Source organism: Protopterus annectens, chromosome 11.part0 (assembly GCF_019279795.1).
Source record: "Protopterus annectens isolate FY-2018-M chromosome 11.part0, PAN1.0, whole genome shotgun sequence".
NCBI classification, from domain to species: Eukaryota; Metazoa; Chordata; order Ceratodontiformes; family Protopteridae; genus Protopterus; species Protopterus annectens.
The window spans coordinates 409,149,042-409,170,149 of NC_056745.1; the positions used below are offsets into that span (position 1 = coordinate 409,149,042).

The 21,108-nt window shown below is 43.2% G+C and overlaps 1 protein-coding gene across 1 annotated transcript in view; it reads left to right on the forward strand.

Moving 5' to 3' along the window:
• Positions 1–21,108, forward strand: part of APAF1 (apoptotic peptidase activating factor 1) — a 2,040,921-nt gene that overhangs the window by 517,948 nt on the left and 1,501,865 nt on the right. Inside the window, exon 7 of the mRNA XM_044087206.1 lies at positions 7,882–8,120. Within this exon, the coding sequence (XP_043943141.1) occupies positions 7,882–8,120 (239 nt within the window). The remainder of the gene's footprint in view (positions 1–7,881; positions 8,121–21,108) is intronic.

Sequence of the window (21,108 nt, forward strand, 5' to 3'; positions counted from 1 at the left end):
CTTGTCAGGTAAAACTCGTCCTTCCCTCCTCTTTACCATGATCTCCATTCCCATATTGTCTGCATGTATTCTTGAAACTCACTTTCTTCCATTTCTCTGATTTGCACCACTTCAGCAGTCTTTTCTTTTTTTCAAGAATGGTCAACAGAAAGAAATTCTCTATGGGTGGTCTTACCAGCAAGATTTATGATGTGATTATTATCCTTGGTTCTAGAGGTGATTCCCTGTCTCTTTGCTGTTCACATCATCATCTTTTTATCCCTTTTCCCTTTATACACTGAACATGTTATTTAAAGCTGTGCATTGTAGTTGCCTGTAGTTACCCCACCCCCACTGCACTATGATACAGAACTCTTTTCTTCTGTTCTTCATAGCATACAGTCCATGTCTGTTTCTTCACTCCAGAATACACATCTTAGGCAGTAAACCTCACTATTGTGTTTCTGTAGTCAAGTGAGGTTCTTCTGTATTCTTTTTAATCCTTCAGCATTATCAGTATTAAGAGTATGTCCTTTTTATATTGTGCACAAAACATTGCTGCAGCTTTAAATGTTGTTATTGGTATTCTCTTAGTACCCATGTTGTTGTTGTTGTTGTTGATGTTATGTGATCCTATCTCGCCTACATTCTGTACTGATGGGTTCGGAGCCGATCCCTCGGCTCCGACTCAGCACGCTATGCTATAGAGCGAGGCCTCTTATTGGCTGAACTATTTCTTATCCCAGGATGCACCACCACTAATCCCCCAGATCTCGTTTGCAGCTTACAAGCTAAGACGTGGTCTCAACTTGGCTGGGCTAAGTACTACTTTATTTAGGCTTTTCCTGTCAGGAATTTGCTTGTTTTGATCCCAAAAGCTGTTGTAACAGCTATTGTTGTGATACGAGTGTGTATTTGATAATTTTGTTGTGAAATTTGTGTTTTTCGTTAAGGGAAGGTTTCCCGTTTTAGTTAGAGGGGCCTTCCCCTTTTGCTATTTGCTATTCTAGTGTTTTATTTGTGGGTCAAGTACCCGTTTAAGTTAGAGGGTCTTGACCCTCCCTTTCTGTGGTATTTTGTGCAACTGTATTGTTGTTTCATGAAAAAAAAAAAAAACCTAGGCAGACTTCTCCATCGGCTCCACGGACTTCGGAGCCGAGGGCGGAACGGTCTGCCTCTATGCCTCCAGTCTCGACCCCTCTGGTTTCGGAGCCGAGGACTGGGGCATCGAGAGTCGGGTCACCTTCATCGGCTCCACTGATATTGGAGCCGATGAGGGTTGCCGGCTCAGACTCTTCCCCTTCGGAGCCGAAGTCCTCATCGGCACCGAGGGAAATTGCCTTGAGATCTCCCTCGGAACCGATAATTATAGAATCCATTCGGAGCCGGTCCCGTAGTCCTATGGGGCCGATGGAGAAATCGGTTCGGACCCGATCGGCATCGTCCAGATCCTCCAAGATGTCTGATTCGGACATCGACAGGGTGCTCCTAAGACTCTTCCAGTCTCCGGTGTTCCAAAAGTTAGTTTCGGCTCCAGCCCATTCGGCTTCGGAGCCGATGGTCCACCCTGCTACTATGGTTCCTCCTCCAACAGCCTCGGCACCGTTGGAGCCGGTACTGGTGGAACCGGTGGAGGTTTTAGGGTCGGGCCCGACCCTTACTCCAACTCCGGCTCTTGAGTCGGAGTTCGGTACGCGGACTTCTTCCGTCGGCCCCGGGGGGGATGCTTCTGGACTGATGTTTTCGGTCCCAAGTCTTCCTCTCGGTGCATCGGCTGCGGGAGTGCCGTCTACCGTCGTGGCCACGGAGGTGGGACCCTCCCGGGTTTCTGGTGGCCCCGCCTTAAGGGCTACGAGGAGTGCGTTAGCCAAATCATCTTTGGCTACCTCCACAGTCTCCCCAGCTCCTTCCCTGCATACCGAAACTGGGTCTTTGGCAGTCCCCCTGTCCTTAGACAGCGGAGCCCCGGGGCCTGAGGTTACCCCCACTGGGGTTCCCCCCTTCCTGGAGGTCCTTCTGAAGCTTCTTCGGAAGAACCCCCCCAGGAAAAGATCGTGCAAGAGGAAGCACGTTGACTCCCCTGATGAGTCTCTTACATCAGACACTGATCTCGATGATGCAGAAGGGTCCCCTAAGTCATCCTCGGATGATGTCTCCTTTGCAGACATCCTGGAAGCCCTTAAACAACGAGGCGGCTGGCAGTCCAAACCCCCTTCTGCTGATGAGTCAGTGTTCCTTAAGGCCTTCGGGGCTCAGCCCTCCGCCTCCTGGGTGTCTCCGCCCTTCGACGAACTCTTGGATTTGATCTGTCGAAGGGCGTGGGAACACCCAGACTCTGTGGAAGCGGTGCCTGCTCGTCCTAATAAGTTCCTCTCAGCACCCCCTGAAAAAGAGTTCCTAACTAAAGGTGTGGCTGTAGATGCTTTGGTGGTGGCATCTGCTACCCAGCAAGATGTAGCAGAGGCTTCGACGTCCGTCCATCCTCCTGTTAAGGAGTCTAGGAGCATGGATCGGTACGGAAAGCGCACCCTAAGTTCAGCGGCCTTTACATTAAGGTCCTTGAACTACCTTACGCACTTTACCAGATTTCAGAGGGATCTGATTAAAGAACTTTCCGATACCCTCTTGGGTAACCTGCCTGAGGAGCTGGCCCAGACGGTTGGCTCTCAGCTGGCTACACTGTTGTCCATTTCAAACTCGTCCATGAGGCTCATTTCTTATGCGGCCGAAGGGGCGAGTAGAGCGGCGGGTACAGGCATTGCTCTACGGAGACAAGCCTGGCTCCGCCTGTGTCATTTCACGGAGGCCTTTAAGTCTTCCTTTGCCGACGCCCCCTTTGATGGGTCCTTCCTGTTTGGACCCAAGGTAAAGGACACACTGACCCGCTGCGAGCAGGAGGGTAAGACTTTGACTGCCGTAGGGGCACGATTTTCCCCTCCCTTTCGGCCTTATCACAAGGCTAAAAGAGGAGGGAAAATGTGGTACCGTAGATCTCAGAAGCCTTACCCCTCTCAGCAGGATGATCCCCCTTCCAGAGGCAGGGGAGGGGGAAATTCTTCTGGAAGACGCCGTCCCAGAGGCGGCAGAGGCCCTCGCAACACTGGAGACCGCGAGTCCTTTCATGGCTCTTCAGCCTTTCACAGTCCCTGAGGGATTGCCCAACTGTGCAGCTCCGGAGCCAGTCGGGGGTCGTTTTTCGAAGCACCTAAAAGCCTGGGAAGGTATCACTCAGGACCGATGGGTGCTTCGAATTATCGCCGGAGGTTACACCATCTCTCTCCAAAAAAATCCCGGACCCGCCACCCAGTCAACGGGAAACTGCAGCCTCAGAAGTTTCAAAGCTGCTGCAAAAAGGAGTCATCCAACCGGTCCCCGCAGACCAGATCGGATTAGGGTCTTACTCAAGATTCTTTTTGGTGCCAAAAAAGACCGTGGACTTGAGACCCATTTTGGACCTCAGTATTCTAAACCGTTCAGTCAGAAAGTCCAAGTTCCGAATGGTCACCCTACAAACCATTCTCCCATTGCTGGAGAAAGGTGTTTGGATGTGCTCCATAGATCTCAAGGATGCTTATTACCATATTATGGTACATCAAGCATCCAGGAGACATCTGCGCTTCAGCCTAGGAGGCAGTCATTTTCAGTTCCGCGCGCTGCCCTTTGGTCTCACCACAGCCCCCAGGGTGTTCACCAAGTGTTTGGCGGTCGTGACTGCTCACCTGAGAAGTCTAGAATTCCAGGTGTTTCCGTATCTAGACAACTGGCTCCTAACTGCCACCTCCAAGCATCTACTATTGCGGAGCCTACAGGCCACTATATCACTGGGCAATTCCCTTGGAATCACCTTCAATTGGCCAAAGTCTGTGTTGCTGCCATCTCAACGCATAAGATTCATAGGGGTAGAGATAGACTCAAACCGAATGCGGGTCTATCTACCTACAGACAGAATACAAACCATACAGTCTCAAGTTCGAGCCTTACTTCCCAGATCCAAAGCCCCAGCCAGAATGGTCCTGCAACTATTGGGATCCATGTCCGCCATGGTTCTTCTAGTTCCCCTTGCAAGGTTGCACATGAGAATTCTCCAGTGGCTTCTTTCAGCTCAGTGGTCCTTTCAGGAACTCCCTCTCAGTCACCTCATATGGATCACGGAAACCTGCAAACGGGACCTTCGCTGGTGGCTAGTGCCCTCCAATTTGGATCAGGGACGACCCTTTGTTCTACCTTCTCCTGCGGCCACTTTGACCACGGACGCCTCCCAGATGGGGTGGGGGGGGCATTCCCTGGACAGGTCAGTCCAAGGCAAATGGCACCCAAAAGAGACCCTACTTCATATCAACATTCTAGAAATGAGGGCGGTGCTTCAGTCCCTTCAAGCCCTTCACGATTACCTCCCTCAGGGCGTGATTGCCGTTCACTCAGACAACATGTCAGTGGTCTGGTACTTGAACAAACAGGGAGGGACCAGATCCTACCCTCTTTGCAGAGAAGCCATGAGGGTTTGGGAATGGGCAGTGTCGACCAAACGCTTCCTAGTGGCTACTCATATCCCAGGCAAGTCCAATGTGATAGCCGACAGACTGAGCAGAACCATCCTCTCTCCTCACGAATGGTCTCTGAACATCACAGTGGCAAATCAGATTTTCAGCAAATGGGGAGTTCCGTGTTGCGACCTCTTCGCGGCTCCTCTAAATGCGAAGTGCAAAAAGTTCTTCTCCCTCACCCCGGCTCCGGAGAAGAGCCCCATGGACTCACTAGCCTGTCCTTGGCCCACCGGCTTGCTTTATGCCTTCCCTCCAGTTCCTCTCCTTCCCAGGATGATACAAAAGGCATCTCTCTTGGGGAGCAAAATGATCTTAGTTGCTCCTTACTGGCCTCGTCAAGTATGGTTCCCCTATCTTCGGAAGTATGCTCTGGAAGGTCCATGGTTCCTGGATCAGATCCCAGACCTTTTGATTCATCAGTCGGGACTATTTCACCAGTCCCTTCACACCTTAAAATTGACAGCTTGGCTCCTCCTCTTCCAACTATAGTCATGAGTCATACATTGCATCCAGAAGTGGTACACATCTTATCTTCGGCCCACAAGTCTGCTACAAAGAAATTGTATTCTAGCAAATGGAAAAGATTTGCTATTTGGGCTCAACTCCGGGGCCTGGATCCCATCACTATTCCCGTATCGGAGGTACTAAAATTTTTAACTTCTCTTTTCAATCAAGGCTCTTCAGTCTCTACCATCAAGGTTCAATTGGCAGCTATTTCCAATTTTCACGAATCTATAAACCCACCTTTAATGAGCAACAGATTGTGTAAGACCTTCTTGAAAGGTGCTGCGCTCTTAAGACCTCCGATTTCTCATCCTGCTCCTCCATGGGATCTCGATGTGGTGTTACGCGCCTTAACTTCCTTCCCCTTCGAACTGGCAGCAACATGTGATTTAAAATTTCTATCGTGGAAGACTGCTTTTCTGGTGGCGATCACTTCTGCCAGAAGGGTTTCAGAGCTTCAAGCTTTGTCGGTGAAACCTCCGTACTTAGTTTTTCACAAAGACAGAGTATCTCTCAGGCCAAATCCTTCCTTTGTCCCTAAAGTTTGTTCCAGTTTCTGCCTACAACAATCATTAGAACTTCCAGTCTTCTTTCAGAAATTTTCTAACAAAGCGGAATTCATATTCCACACATTAGATGTCCACAGGCAGTTGTGTTTTTATTTAGACAGGACCAAACAAACAAGGAAAACAGATCAGTTGTTTGTATCCTTTGCAGACAATAAATTGGGCAAAGCTGTCACAAAGGTCACTATTGCCAAATGGATCAGGGACTGTATTACTCAAGCTTATTCTTATTCTAACAAAGAGCTTACCACCTCTGTCAAAGCTCATTCTACAAGGGCTATGGCTACTTCAATAGCATTTCATTCTAAGCTTGCCATTAGTGACATTTGTGCTGCAGCTACATGGTCTTCCCTGCACACCTTCATTTCCCACTACAAATTGGATGTGGCATCTAGAGGACGAGCTTCATTTGGTTCCACAGTGCTCAGGAGTGTTTTCCAATGAGCCACCCAGGATTTAGGTGCTAGGGACGCTGTCCCATCAGTACAGAATGTAGGCGAGATAGGATCACATAACATCTTTTAGTTATGTACTTACCATAACTTTAGATGTTTGGGATCCATCTCGCCTACATTCCCAATAACCCACCCTCCTTCCCCCTTCCTTGGAGATCAGAGGATATCAGAAGGTCCGAATCCTGTTGTTTCATCTTGAAACATCTAACAATGTTATATAAACAAGTTGTGCATGTGTGCATGAATGCAGACAAACAAGATCTGGGGGATTAGTGGTGGTGCATCCTGGGATAAGAAATAGCTCAGCCAATAAGAGGCCTCGCTCTATAGCATAGCATGCTGAGTCAGAGCCGAGGGATCGGCTCTGAGCCCATCAGTACAGAATGTAGGCGAGATGGATCCCAAACATCTAAAGTTATGGTAAGTACATAACTAAAAGTTCGACTCCCTTGAGTCGAAATTGACTCATGGCAACTCTGTTGGTAGGTCCCATATGTTTTTTATGGCATAATATGGAAATAGATTGCCAGGTCTTTCTTCTGCACAGATACTCTGCTGGTGCCCAGTTGTGCCCCAACCCTGCATCTTAACCTCTGTGCTACCATGCTTGGGTCTTGCTATTCATATATTAAAAAGTATCCATTTATCCACAACCCTTTTTTCCCATTTTTGCACATGGGGTCTGGGTGTCACTTCAACAGTAACAATCATCTAAGGTTCACACTGCCGGGTGGCTAGCCCCTGCTGTAGTTCTTTCCCACCACACACTTGCATGCAAACTCACACTTATGGCCAATTTAGAGTGTCCAGTCCACCTACTTCCTGTCTTTGGAATGTGGGAGGAAACCAGCGCGAATGGAGGAAACCCATGTGAATACAGGGAGGACATGCATACTCCATGCAGAAAGCACTCCATCTGAGATTCAAACTGAGGGACCTCTTGCTGTGAGGCAACAAAGGTATCCACTGTGCTACTGGGCTGCCCATTCTTAAGTAGTCTTGTTTAATCTTTGTTGAAAAATATTTTATGTACTTGCTTCAGATGTTTTCCTATTAATATTAAGTTGTTTGAATTGTATCCGTTTTGTAAGTTCACTGTGATCAATTTTATAACAAAAGTTGAGATGAGTTCTATTTTCAACCGATGTTTAATCTTACCTTTTCTACTTTTTCCACATATCTTAAGTAATATTTTTCTGCATTTCCCACTTCGCCTTCTTTCTCTGGAAACGTATGTTATTTGGTGACACCATGTGGGTTAACATATATAATCAGTCCATGAGCATTGTGTGGTAATTTAATAGTGATTTTATTACATTTTTTTAAATTTTTTTCATGACTTAGGAGATGCACATAGATGAATATGACTTTGTTTCAGTATGATGATGAAAACTCATTGATAAATGTTTTTGTGTGTGTACTGTAATTAAATTAATATAATGTGGTATTATTTTATCAGATTTTCATAAGGAACTGGTTTTTGCAGACCGATGCTATATGGTGCACAATATAAACCTGCAATTTAAATTAGAACTAAATAAAGACACATGGTGCTTTATTAAGAAATTGCGGTGAAATATCAAGTTTCTTAAATTAGTGACTTGATGGATGGAAACAGATAAGAGGCCATACTGTGGGATTGCTTTTCTTCAGGTTTGTTGGCAAGCTTTCTGGTTATTGCTCTTTAAATAAGAGTTAGTGAGTAGTTGAAAGAGGCATGCTGATTTTAGAATTACACTTGTTCTTTGTCATTTTGGTTCAAAAAGGACAAACTGAGACAGTTGAAATTGATTCTGCAGCTTTTACCATTATGTATTTATTTGTTATTTTAAGGGTCACCTCTCGTTGTCTCTCTCATTGGTGCTCTTTTAAGAGAGTTCCCTCATCGCTGGGAGTACTACCTCAGACAGCTACAGAATAAGCAGTTCAAAAGAATCCGCAAATCTTCTTCATACGACTATGAGGCCTTGGACGAAGCCATGTCAATAAGTATTGATGTGTTAAATGATGACCACAAGGAGTATTACAAATTTCTTTCTGTTTTGGAAAAAGATGTTAAAATTCCAGCTAAGGTATTATTTTCTTTTTCCTGGTACTAGATTAGTTCTGTATGTAGATACAAATTGAAATAAACTCAACTGTTTGCTTTCTCCTGTCTGTCTGCATAGAATAGTATAGGGATTGGTGGAGCTTGTCTTTGTTACATTACTGTAAGAATGTAGAGATGTCAGATGAATAAGTTAATTATCTTACTAGGTGAATACAGAGTTTGGGTATTCTTTTTATATTGCTGCAGACTGAGTTGGGGGAGAAGTAAGAGTTAGCTTGATATCACAATTAAACACACACATGCACGGTTGTGCACACTGCGGCCCAAGTTGTGGCTGAAAAACATGTACCAGTGACTTACTCCGTTAACAAATACTAGATAGGTTGGTAGACAGAAAGAGAGAGAGAGAACTGTGTCAAAAGCCTGGGGAAAGTGTGCATAAATTACATCCATGTGGAGGAGTTTCCAGTGCATAAATGATTCCAAAACCACGAAAAAGGAGAGTGAAGGTGCCTACAAGTTCACCACTAAACAAAAAACAACAACTGCACCTTGGAAGTCACCAGTATACAAACTAGAAGATCTGGTATTAAAATAATGTTTGAATTATCAAACATTATTTTAATATCAGAGCTTCTAGTTTGTATGCTGGTGACTTCCAATGTGCCGTCGTCGTTTTTTGTTCCGTGCATAAATTATGTTATTGTAAAAGTTAGGATGCATGCAACATCTAAAGGCATGATGGGAAATATTGATTGTACCCAACTGATTTAGTTCAGAACTTATATCAGTAAGTAAGCAATCACCTTAAGTACTTGGCAAATGAGGTACTTGAGAAATGGGACCTGATCAGTGTAGATTCATTGATCCTACACATGTTCAACTGTATCTGCATTAGATTTAGCAGACCACAGGACCCTATCATTCACTGTGCTCTACCATTACCAGAAGATTTCAGAGATCAGTTCTTGAATGTGCATAAATGTATGGTGACAAGCAATTCTTTCTTTTTACCTATGGCAGTTCCATTTAGTCCATTGTTCCATTTAAAAAGGTACATTAGATTAAAGGGCCCAGGTTATTAGAATAATTCACAGTTAATTGAAGTCCTGTTGCAGATGATCTTTGAACATGGTTAATTAAATATTATGTCCTTTTTATTCTGTTAGCCACTTACACAGTATATATATTTTATTTATTATTTATTTGCATTTTGTTTACCGAGAAGGTCCACTGGGCCGACAGAACCCATTTTCAGTGGAGGCCTGGGGAGAAAAGTTCCACAGTCCAAGAGATTAAACAAATAGAATTTCAAAACTGAGTTACAAAAATTAATTAAATTACATAGAGATTACAAAAAAGTTACAAAGTATAAATATGCACATGTAGAAAAGAGCCTATGAATGAAAAATGAACAAAAGTGTATTAATTAGTCCAATCAGAGCAATAATTATAGAAATAATTAACCCCTCAACTACAGAGGAAACAGTCCCTCATTACCCAGAGGGTAGTTCTTGCAGTCCTTCCTAAAGTATAGTTCACAACTGTCATATCACAATATCAACCAGCTTATCTCATCCCATATCTTGCTAAGTGTGTCTAGATGCTGATTTATGAGTAAATGCAAGAGTATCTAAAGAGCTACATCCTTCTAACAGCTGGTCAGCGTGGATTTATAAATGGAGAACTGATGTAGTCTTATAAAACATGGACTCATGCCAACTTACTGGTGCCGTTTTTATAGTGTTTATCAGAGTGTTTGATATGGCCAGCCATGTACTGTTTCTGTATGCTCTGACTAGTCTAGAGATTGCTGAAAACCATATAAAATCATTCGTAGATTGTCTTGATAATAGATTTTTGATGGTAAAAACAAACAGTACTCTCTTTAGTTCCTTATGTCGTATATTAGGTGTACCTCATTAGGTCAATTAACAGTTTGTTCCTATTTTTGTCAGGTACCTGAAACAGGCCCCTACATAGCTTGTGGCCTGTTCTTTCTGTCTCTGTGCAAATGATTTGAAAGGGTTGTCATGGTTCTTTATCCGTTCAGAAATTAACCTCCAGAAAGACCTTGGTCACCTAGGGTAAAAGATTGAGAGAACAGAACTAGTTGTGGATATGAATAAAAATATGGTACTGATGTTTGGAACTCAAAAACTAGTTGCAGACAAGTTTCGCAGGATTGGTCTGTGGATAAGAGCAAAGGGAGACTTGTAGAAAATGCTTACATTTTCAAAAGACTTGGGTTTGTGGCTTGATGGTTGTCTCAGCATGGGAGCATGTATTAGTAATTTCAGAAGTTAGGCTAAATACGCATCAAAACTTGTTTAGTGCTTATCTTGGTATGCATGCTCTAAAGCTTGAGCCATATTCAGTATAGTTCTCTTGCAGCAATTAAAGAAACTGTTACCTAACATCAGTCATGCCTCTAGTAATTTTGTGCGTGATCTTAAGAGTCTAGCTTTAGAGTATGGGCTTTCATATTTGTGGGGCTCTTTCTCTTAGAAGAGCAGGATGGCTCTTAGTAAGAGAATGATAGCACCATTCAGTTAATGTGGACCCCACTTTTATTTATTTATTTATTTATTTGCAGTTGGTTTACCAGGATAGTCCATTGGGCCAAAAGAACCCGTTTTCAATGGAGTCCTGGGGAGAAAAGCTCCAATACAGATAAAAACAGGTACATGCAAAAATTACAATAATTCTTATACAGAATAAAAGATAAAAACATTTAGCACATTTAGGTTCAAAAATTCAAGAAGCATTCAAAACAATACAATCTGATGTGGATTAAATGTCAGGGGATAGAGTAAAGTTTGATGCATTCAAAGAAGTTGTATAGACTTGCATTACAGGGTAGGTATTCTGAGGGAACGTAAGCTTAGATAGGAAGAGTTATGTATCGTATGGGAGGAAGAATGGGAAGAAGAATGAGATAACATAGAATTATGAGGGGAGGGAGCAAGAACAATCCCATTGGGATCTTAGGTATAAATGAAGAGATTTTTTGAACATGTACAGGTTAGAGGAGTGTATGAATGGATGGTGGAAGTGAGTTCCAGAGATGAGCAAGATTAAAAGATAGTAGGTGTTTACCTGGGGGATGAGATGGTTTATGTACTTGTAGTAAGTTTTGATTATTAGACCTTAAGACTCTGTTAGGTAGGTACATTTTGAAGGGAAGACAGGGAGGGACAGAGAGAAGGGCTAAGGATGAGCTTGTGTTGAAGGTCAGCTGTATATATATGAGGATAAGCCCAGATCTCTTTTTGGAGGGAGTGATTTGTGGACCAGCCTGGTAAGTAATTCAATTTTGTTTAAAGCCCCTTAGTTAAAACTATTTTTTTGATAGTTTAACTTTAAATTGAGCTTTCTGACAGAAATCCCTGTCTTTAATTTTTTAGTCAGTTGATTTCCCATGCCAGCTGTTAGGTGTGTGTGTGGTATTACTACCTACTTTTTGGTTTTTAATTTTATTGAACTGGTTGTGTGTGATTTTTTAAACTGAAACCCAAAGGGGGGTTTCAGGTTTTAAAGGGTGTGAGTTGCTGTCAGAAGATGTCTCTGACAGAGTCATTCTTGCATGGATTTTAGGCCTTTCACCTGCGGGACTCCTGTTTTGTACTCCTTGAGCCAGAGATTTCTGCAGTAGAATTAAGTGATTCTCGAGTATTTTGAGCGGGGCTCTGGCAAGCAGATGAGAAATCAACTAAATCTGGCAATGCCAGGTGTTTCTAAGCCTGTGGCCTGCTTCAATCGTATAAAGAGGAGATCCGTGGAGCCTTGGAATCCAGTAAGCTTTGGAATGGCTAGGTGCTTTCCCTATACAGTTGGTTCTTTCGAAATGTGAGCCATGGTGGGGCGGATGGGTTTCCCTGACACCTGTTAAGGCATGTTATGGTGAAATGGTGACACGGTTTTGGAGCTGTATGGGTCCGGTGGAGACAATACCTAATCTGCTAGGTTCAGCGCCGAAGGATCAGAAGGGCTGCTCCGATGCCATTCCGGGAAAACCCGAGGTCTCTCGTTGAGCCGATTTGTCGGCTCAGCCTTTGAATGGGATACATCTAGAAGTTTATCCAAGGGACCAGGTTGCAAGACATGACCTAGAGATGGGGCAGTAGTTGCCTCCATCATGGGGTACTGGCCAAATGCTCACATTCGGTCAAGCATTCATGTTGGCACACTCGTTAAGTTCCCTTCAATTACCCCAAGCTTGGATTGGAGTCTTCGGGAATGGACTGCTATGTGGAGGCGGATACCATTTGTTCCTTCTGCAGTACTCTTATCTCCTTCGTGGGTATAGGTTTGGTGAAAGGGACGAGGGGCCCGAGGGGTGAGTGGCATACCCTTGTCGGAACGTCTTGAAGGAGTGGTTGGTGAGCTCGGCTCCAAACATTGCCTCGGAGACCGTTTCGGTGGCCTGGGTTCCTAGCTCTTGAGGGTCTCGGACCTGCCTGGGAGGGAGCATTGAGGTGATGAAGAGTGTACTGGCCACTGGTATCAGTCAGCAGTCTTTCCCGTAGCTCCTCCTCTATGTACCTGTTGACATCTCTGCCACTTCTCTTGCTACAGGACCCAGAGATCCTCCGCCTCAGGTTTCCCCATTGGGAATTTCCCCTCTTCCGAGATTCTCCTGATGTTTGGAGATCCTCCTAGGAAGAGGACTTGTAAGAGGAAGCATGTAGACTCCCGAGTCTGTCACTTGGATACTGACTTTGATGAGTCAGAGGGATCCCTAGATCCCCTCTGAGGATGTCTCCTTCTCAGACATCCTAGAATTTCTGAAACAGAGGGAAACTGGCCCACCAACAATCCCTCTGAGGATGAGTCAGTATACCTAGGCGTTTGGATCTCGGCCCTCCACCTCCTGGGTGTCTCCGCCTTCGCCCCCCTTATGCAGGGGGGCGTGGCAGCTCCTGACTCTGTAGAGCCAGTCCCTAGGAGGCCTTCTAAATTTATCTCCCCCTAGTGACAAACAATTCCTTCCCAAAAGGTGTCCCGCTGATGCCATGGTGGTGGCTGGGGCCCCAAAAAAGGAACTTGCAGATCCTTCGGGGTCCATCCTCCTAATAAGGACTCTAGGACCATGGATGGGTAAAAGGGATGTTTTCCTCAGCGACCTTTGCTTTCTTAAGCTGAATTACTTTGTCACTTCACCAGACTCCAGAGATATCCTAAGGAGCTGGGAGAAGTAGTTCAGGATCCTACAGCTGGGGGGTCAAGAAAGATTGCGCTAGGAACCCTCAATTCCATTGCTAACTCCTCCATGCGGCTAATATCTTATTTCTGATGGGGAAACACAGGTGTGGCTCTTAGGCAAGCCTGGATGCGGCTATGTGATTTTGGGTCCCTTTAAGGGTCCTTCACAAATTCTCCCCTTTTATGGGTCAGCTTTGTTTGGCCCTCAGGTGAAGGAAACCTTGACCAGGTGTGAGCAGGACGGCAAGACTCTTTCTGCTGTTGGAGTCCCTTTTCCACCTTCTAGGCCTTATCCCAAAGGACAGAAGGGTGGGAAGATTGGTTCCGTTTCCCCAAAGGGGTCACGCCTTCACGTGGTCAGTTTACCCCTAGAGGCAGAGGGGTAACAACAACAGGCGCTCTAGAGGCAGAGGGGTCCAAGAACCAGGGAACAGGAGTCTCTTAAAGCCCTTTCAGCATCCCTGAGGTGTTGCCCGGCTGTCCCCCCTTGGAGGCAGTCGGGGGAAGATTATCACTGTACCCAGAAGCCTGGCATTCCCTCACTCAAGACAGATGGGTACAGTCGATCATATCCACCGGTTACATAATTCCTTTCGAGGAAAGTCCCTTCCCTAAATTCCCTTCCAGATGTACCACCCGGTCTAAGGGACATTGCAGAGTTAAAAATCAAAACTACTGCAAAAGAGCCATTCAGCCAGTTATAGACCATTCAGAGCCGGAATCTACTCAAGGTTCTTTTGGTCCCCAAAAGGGGAGACTGGAGACCAATATTGGATCTCAGCAGACTCTACTAGTCTCTGACGAAGACAAGATTCCGAATGGTCACTCTTCAGTGAATTCTGCCCTTCTTACAGAAGGACAACTGGACGTGCTCAATAGATCTTCAGGATGCTATCACATCAAAATTCACAGGCGCTCCAGGAGATTTCTCCGGGCTGGGGTCCAGTCTTTTCCCAGTTCAGAGCCCTGCGCTTTGGCAGCACTACAGTGCCGAGATTGTTGACCAAATGCATGGGAGTGGACACGGCTCACCTGAGGGCAAATTCAGGTTTTTCCCAAACCCCACTGGCTCCTGTCAGCCACCACCAGGCATCAGCTTATACAAGCCAGGGATTACACAATAGACCTTTGTTCTCATTTGGGCATCTCATAAACCCGAAAAGTCATCCTTATCCCCCTGCCAGTCTATTACCTTCATAGGCAAACTTAAACACTGTTGGATGTCAGCTACCCTTACAGAACAAAGAGTTTCAGACATTCAGACTCATGTCAGGATCATTCTGGCCAGCAAGAAGGTACAGGCCAGAATGGTTCAAAAGGGGTTTAGGTTTTATGGCTGGGGCCTTTACTCTTCTTCCCTGGCTTTACATCCTTTTCAGTGGATGCTGTTCACACAGTGGTCATACCAGCAATTTCCCAATCGTCACCAGATTCTGGTGACACAAACATCAAAGAACATCTTGCTTGGTGGATCACTTTCTCAGGTTCACCAAGGCAGGTGTTTTGCCCCCTTCCCGATAGCCACTGTCACCACGGAGGGATCGGGTGGGGGTCATTATCGGGGCAGGATGGTTCATGGGGCCCCCGTTCGATACCATCTGAAATTTGTCCTGGAGATGAGAGCAGTGCTTTTAAACGTTGCAAGCCCTCCCCTTTTTCCCCTAGGGACAATTTACACAGACAACATGTCTTTGGTATATCAACAAAAGGGGAAAAATCCTCCCCCGTGTCGGGTCAGACTTGGCAATGGGCGATCTCCTCTCATCGGTTTCTGGTAGGGATATCCCTGGGAAAACCAACATTATAGCGGACAGATTGAGCAGAGCTATTCTCATGCCTCCAGTGGTCTCTCAAGCAATCATAGCGGGAGTTTTTTGGGAAAGGGGGGTATTTGCGATCTTTTTCTACTCCCCCAAAAAAGCAAATGTCCCGACCTTTTCTTTCTATCAGGCCATGGGGAAAGGGTTGGGGGAAGCCTTCCTCCTTTCCTCTGATCCCTCAGGTTGAAAGCTACCCTTTGAGAGCCAAATTGATTCTCATTGACTGGTCGGTTTGGTTCCGTTTTCATCACCTTTTGGTGGGTGGATCTGGAACCAATTCTGATTCCCCTCGGTCAGCTGGGGGTCCCCTTTTCTCAACCTCACAGCATGGTTGCTTTCCTTCCTTAGCCAGGTTTCCCTTTTATCTCTAAAGTTAGAATCTGTCTTTTTCTCCGGGGATTTACCAAACTGGAAAGGGTTTTCTTTTTGGGAAAGGAAAAAATTTGTTTTTCTGCCCTGTTGCAGTTTGGATTTTTACAAATTTTCTAGGTTTTTTCCAAGTGATTTTGGCTGATTTTTTAATTTATTCTGGAAAAAACCCCGCCCTTTTGGGTTTTTTAAAACCCCTAAAAACAAAACTTCCCTTTAGGGTTCCCTTTTTTTTCTTTTTTTAAGGGTTTTTCCAAAAAGGGGCCCTTTTTTTCCCTTCAGAAAAAACCCAATTTAAAAATTCCCAAGACCAAAATTTGAAAAGGTCCCTTTGCCCCCTGGTGACCAAAAGCTACCGTTTGAGAGCAAATTATCTCATTGCCCAGGGCCCGAAATTTTGGGTTTCCTTTCCCATAAACATTTTGGTCAGCCGGGCATCTGGAAGTGAGATCTTATTCACCAATGGTCAGGCACGGTCAATTTTTTCTCAATTCACAGATGGTGCTATCCTTTTAGCCAGGCTCCTTGTCTTCCGTAGGAATAGTACACATTACAAAAATTTCAGAGTTTACAAGCAAATGAAACGTTTTGTTTTGGTAGACTGAAGGCTCCCCATGGTTGGAGCAAATGCTGGACAAGCATATCGGACTTTTAGCAGAGTTTTATCAGCCGGTCCTCAGGGAAAGCGAGTTGAATGGCGGATTTAAGTTGGATACAAAAACTTTTATGTCTATAGGCCTGAAGGTTGAAGGCATTCAACTAAATGGGTCCAATAGGATCTCTTAGTGATAAATATTGCTGACATCCAATTGATTCATTGGCATGTTTTCTAACCAAGGTAATAATAGTTAATTGTGTCCACCTATATATGGCTAATGCAATCGAGAAGAACCTATTCATTGAATACTTATTCCAACTCACAGACAAGATAATAGGCCCTGTTTCCTGCTACCTAGGTCCTTACAGTCTAATCAGCGCGTTGACTCCTGGAATTTCTGTTAGATAACTGAACAAAACTGAATCTAGAGTTCAGTTTACAGTACAAATTATTTGGGGATCCAAAAAAGCTGTAAACTTTAGGATCCAAATCTAAGAAAAAACAGTTATTTCAAAAGGGTTTTTTCCAGAACAGTCAAGGATCACTGAAAGTTATCATTTGCAAAGCAGGGCAAAACCCAAACACATTCGCTAGGGTTAAGTAAACTAAAACTTTGCAACTAAGCTACTGTGACACTATCTAAACAGCAACCCTTAAGGGGTCCTAACAATGATTGACTTACTTGGAAAGCATCCAGGGTTTAAGTAGAGACAAAGTATCAGATTTGTTCCTTGAGCTACCAGGAAGCAATCCCTGTCACAGTTAATGAATGAATTCCACTTCTTAAAGCAAGTATGTAGAAACTTCCAGTAGTTGCTTCGTTTTTAAGAACCTCTTCATGACTGGACAGACTTGTATAAAAAGCATAATCTGAGCTTCCCAAATGGTTGTTTTCCGTCCTGTAATATGTTATAACTTGGGATAGTTTCAAGTAGGTTTTCCCTTTGTAAACAAACTTAGCTATATTCATGACAGGCTTATAAATAGGGCGCCTAAGCTGTAACACCATTTACGAGCAAGAACTTCTAAAGCCGGGTAGGCTAGAACATCAAAAAAGAAAGTAGCGGGATAAGACAAATAAACATTTAATTGTAACACTAAATACATAAGTACTTTTTCACAGAAGGTGTTAAAACAAGAGACTGTAGAATATGTACATTTTAAATTTGAATTATCAGTTTGAAATTTGGAGATCTGGTTGTATTAGTAATTTAAACAAAAGCATTAAACTTGTTTAGTGATTATCCGGCCAGTGCTCTAAGCAGAGGATAATGGGTTAAAGATGGCCAGAATTAAGAGGAATTTATCACCTTTGGCAGATATGGAGTGAAGAGGGATGTGAGCTAACAGGGAAAGGTGGAAGTTTTATGGAGAAAGGGGACCCTAGATGAGAGCAAGCCAGAGGAGAAGTCAAAAATAGGTCAAGGGATCCATGAAGTTGTAAGGTAGTACAGAGTAAGGCTAGAAATGTAAGTCAGGCAAAGAGAAAGGAGCAATACCAGGAAAAGGACGAGAGCCAATCAGTGGGTAAGGATTGCAGGAAAGTAAGCTGAAACAGAGTCAGTAAGGTTCTAGAATAATGAGTAGGGGCTATTAGGAGATTGGGAAAGCAAACTATAAAGGAAAAATCTGTAAAAAATAAAAAAAAGAAATATTGAAAAAATAAAAATGTTAAAGCCCTAATTTTTTCAAATTTTTAAACCTTTTCTTTTCCCCGGGGGCTAAAAATTTAGGAAAAATTATATAAAATCCCCTGCTTAAAATTTACCTTAAAAATTTGTCTGTGTTTATATTTTGGGTAAAACCTTAGACTCCCCTTTTTTTTTAACTTTTTTTTTTTCCAGATTTGGGGAATTGTTGGGTAAACAGCCAACCGGGTAAAAAATTTTTAAGTCTTACCCAAATTTAAAGAAAAATGTAAACCTAAAGCACATTCAACTAGGAGTTTAGCTACTTCTACAGCTTTTCAAGCTAGACTGCCTTTAGACACTATTTGTGCAGCGCCACTTGGGCCACTCCTCACACTTTTGTTTCCCATTACAAATTGGACTTGGCCTCCAGGGACAGAGCCAGTTTTGGCTCTACAGTCCTCAAGAGTTTGTTCCATTGAGCCACCCAGGATAGAGGTGCTAGGACGCTGGGTCCCATCAAGCAAGAATGAAGGCTTAGATTGACAACTTAACATTAAGAAGTTATGTACCTACCATAACGCTCCATGTTAGTTGTCTTCTCTGCCTTCTTTCATGACCCTCCTCCTTCCCCTGGCCTGGACAGACCTTGTATAAGAAACTATAATGCTAAAGACCATTCAGACCTGGTCCTTTTTCCATTTGTAAGTTTCTTCTTCCTTTGGGAAGTATTGTTTATGCTTGGTGTTATTGCCCTTTTGTCAACAAACGAGATCTGGGTACTTCCTGCCTTGCATCATGGGATATGGGGCTGCCTCGAGCTGGTAAAAGGAGTTCTCGAGCTAAAGCAAGTGCCGAGTCGGAGCCGAGGGATCGGCTCCGAACCCTGTCTCATCAAGCAAGAAAGAAGGCGAGAGAAGACAACTAACATGGAACGTTATGGTAGGTACATAACTTCTTATTTCACAGGATTGGTCTGTTGATAAGAGCAAAGGGAGACTTGTAGAAAATGCTTACATTTTAAAGACTTGGGTTTGTGGCTTGATGGTTGTCTCAGCATGGGAGCATGTATTAGTAATTTCAGAAGTTAGGCTAAATACGCATCAAAACTTGTTTAGTGATTATCTTGGTATGCATGCTCTAAAGCTTGAGCCATATTCAGTATAGTTCTCTTGCAGCAATTAAAGAAACTGTTACCTAACATCAGTCATGCCTCTAGTAATTTTGTGTGTGATCTTAAGAGTCTAGCTTTAGAGTCTGGGCTTTCATATATGTGGGGCTCTTTCTCTTAGATGAGCAGGATGGCTCTTAGTAAGAGAATGATAGCACCATTCAGTTAATGTGGACCCCACTTTTCACACCCCATTTTATAAACCATTACGTTCTTCTTGACCCGGGGCTGAAAACTTGAGAAAGAATAATTATACTCTAAATCCCCTGTCATTAGAGCAACTTCATGCATCCTTAAACAAGTTATGTGCATGTGATCATGCCTCATCAGTGCTTGGAGCTAACAACCTTAGACTACTTTTCTGTGTGGGTAAGGAATGAAGTATACCTTAAACACTTCGGGATAAAACTTTTCAGTTTAGAAAAGTAGGCATCATCTAATTATAGTGTACTCCCTCTTGTTTTTTAATTTTCATAACATAATTTATTTGAAATCACTTATCTTGATAAATTGTCTACTGTTCCCATTGTCTTAGCTTCATTAATTTTGTTGCAATGCTTATCTCTTTGTAATAGTCACAGCCAGAACACTGATTTCTCCAAGTGTGAATATTACTATCCAGCCCCGTGTTACTGCCTTTTTATTAGTTGTTTTACTGTATATAATTATGTTACTGTGTTTTATGAATATAATTTCTGCTGTTATAAAGGCAGCTATAGAGCATGTACCCTTTTGTTGTTTTTTTTTTTTGTATGTTTTATACTCCCTTTGGTCTGGGATGTGCGTAAAATTGGTCTGTTTTGGATCAGTCCACTATATTAAGAATAACTAATAATTAAATGTAAAATAACCTCCAGATTCAAAGGAGCAACTGAATAAAGGTGAAGCATTAGTACATTTGAAATAAGTTGTAGAACAAATGATTTCCAACTTATGTGACTCTCTCTTAAGGTGACCTACTTGTGTTTAAAAACAAGCATTTGTTAAAAAAACTTCACATAAAAAATGTTCACGTAAACACATTTCACCTTAAGAATATACATAGTATAAACAGTATGCCGATTCAGTCAGCAGGCTATAGATTGCTTTGAACTGCATTGAGTGATACAATTATACTTGAAAAACAGCTGATAAAGCACCTTTTTTACATCAGAAAGTCTCTTAAGCTTTTGTCAAGCACACTAACTGCTATTACGATTGGATCATGTACTGTGGATTGACGGTGGACAGTTCTAACAGCAAAATACAGTGGCAGGAAGTAAAGCAGCTTTAAAAGTTGATAGATATGTTGCAGCTCTACCACATTTATAAGCAAAAAGAGTATGTAACAATTCTTAAAGGTCTTTGTCCTTCAAAGGAACACTTCATTTCTGTCCGCTGTTTGATAGAGCTAAATTGTTTTAACAGCTTTCAAAGGGTTTGAAAGTTGGTAAAACATTTCATGCTACAATACTTTTTTCATTTTTTTTCTGAAACTGGTAGTAGATGGAACAAGTAAAGCTCTATGTACTCCAAAAATTATGATCAGGTTTCACAGATTATAACCCCTATTGTGTTCTCAACATGTATGCCAGAATTCCCTTGTCAAGGTGAATTTCTTGGCTTCCATGTCTTAGACCCATAATAAGTTTGTTACTATTGGAGAAATGGTCATAATCCTCTGTGTTATGCATCAGAGAATAACAGTGTTGTGTACAGCATCTAGCAGGAGATACATAAGAAGAAACAAGAAGTATAAATGAAACTCTTACAACTCTTGAGCTTGGTAGGCTATTACTACTCAGAATTGCTTTAGTATAACATGGTGTGTATGACGCATGCACTCTCAGTACTGTCTTGTTTTCCTGTCTTGTGTCATACAGCTGCAGTCAATCACCAGTAGAAGTAAAAATATATGACTGATAAATTAGCACTATACTGTCTCTTTGCGGGTTACTTTTCTTGCCCTGGGCCTCCTTTTGTTTGGCTTAATTTGGCCTGCTTATGTTGCTTATTTGTCCCTGTAGCTTTAGCGGGGTATTTTTGCCTACTCTTTTCTTTCTGTCGTTTTCTGCTATCCTTGATCTGTTTGAATAGCTCTTAAACTACACATTCACTTATACTGCATACATTTTTTTTCATTGTCCATTCTGATTGCCTGCTTTAGACTTCCTTGTTCCAGTGCTTGTCTTTCTTTTTCTGATGCATTTGTTTATCGAGTGGGATCGAGAGGATCTTTT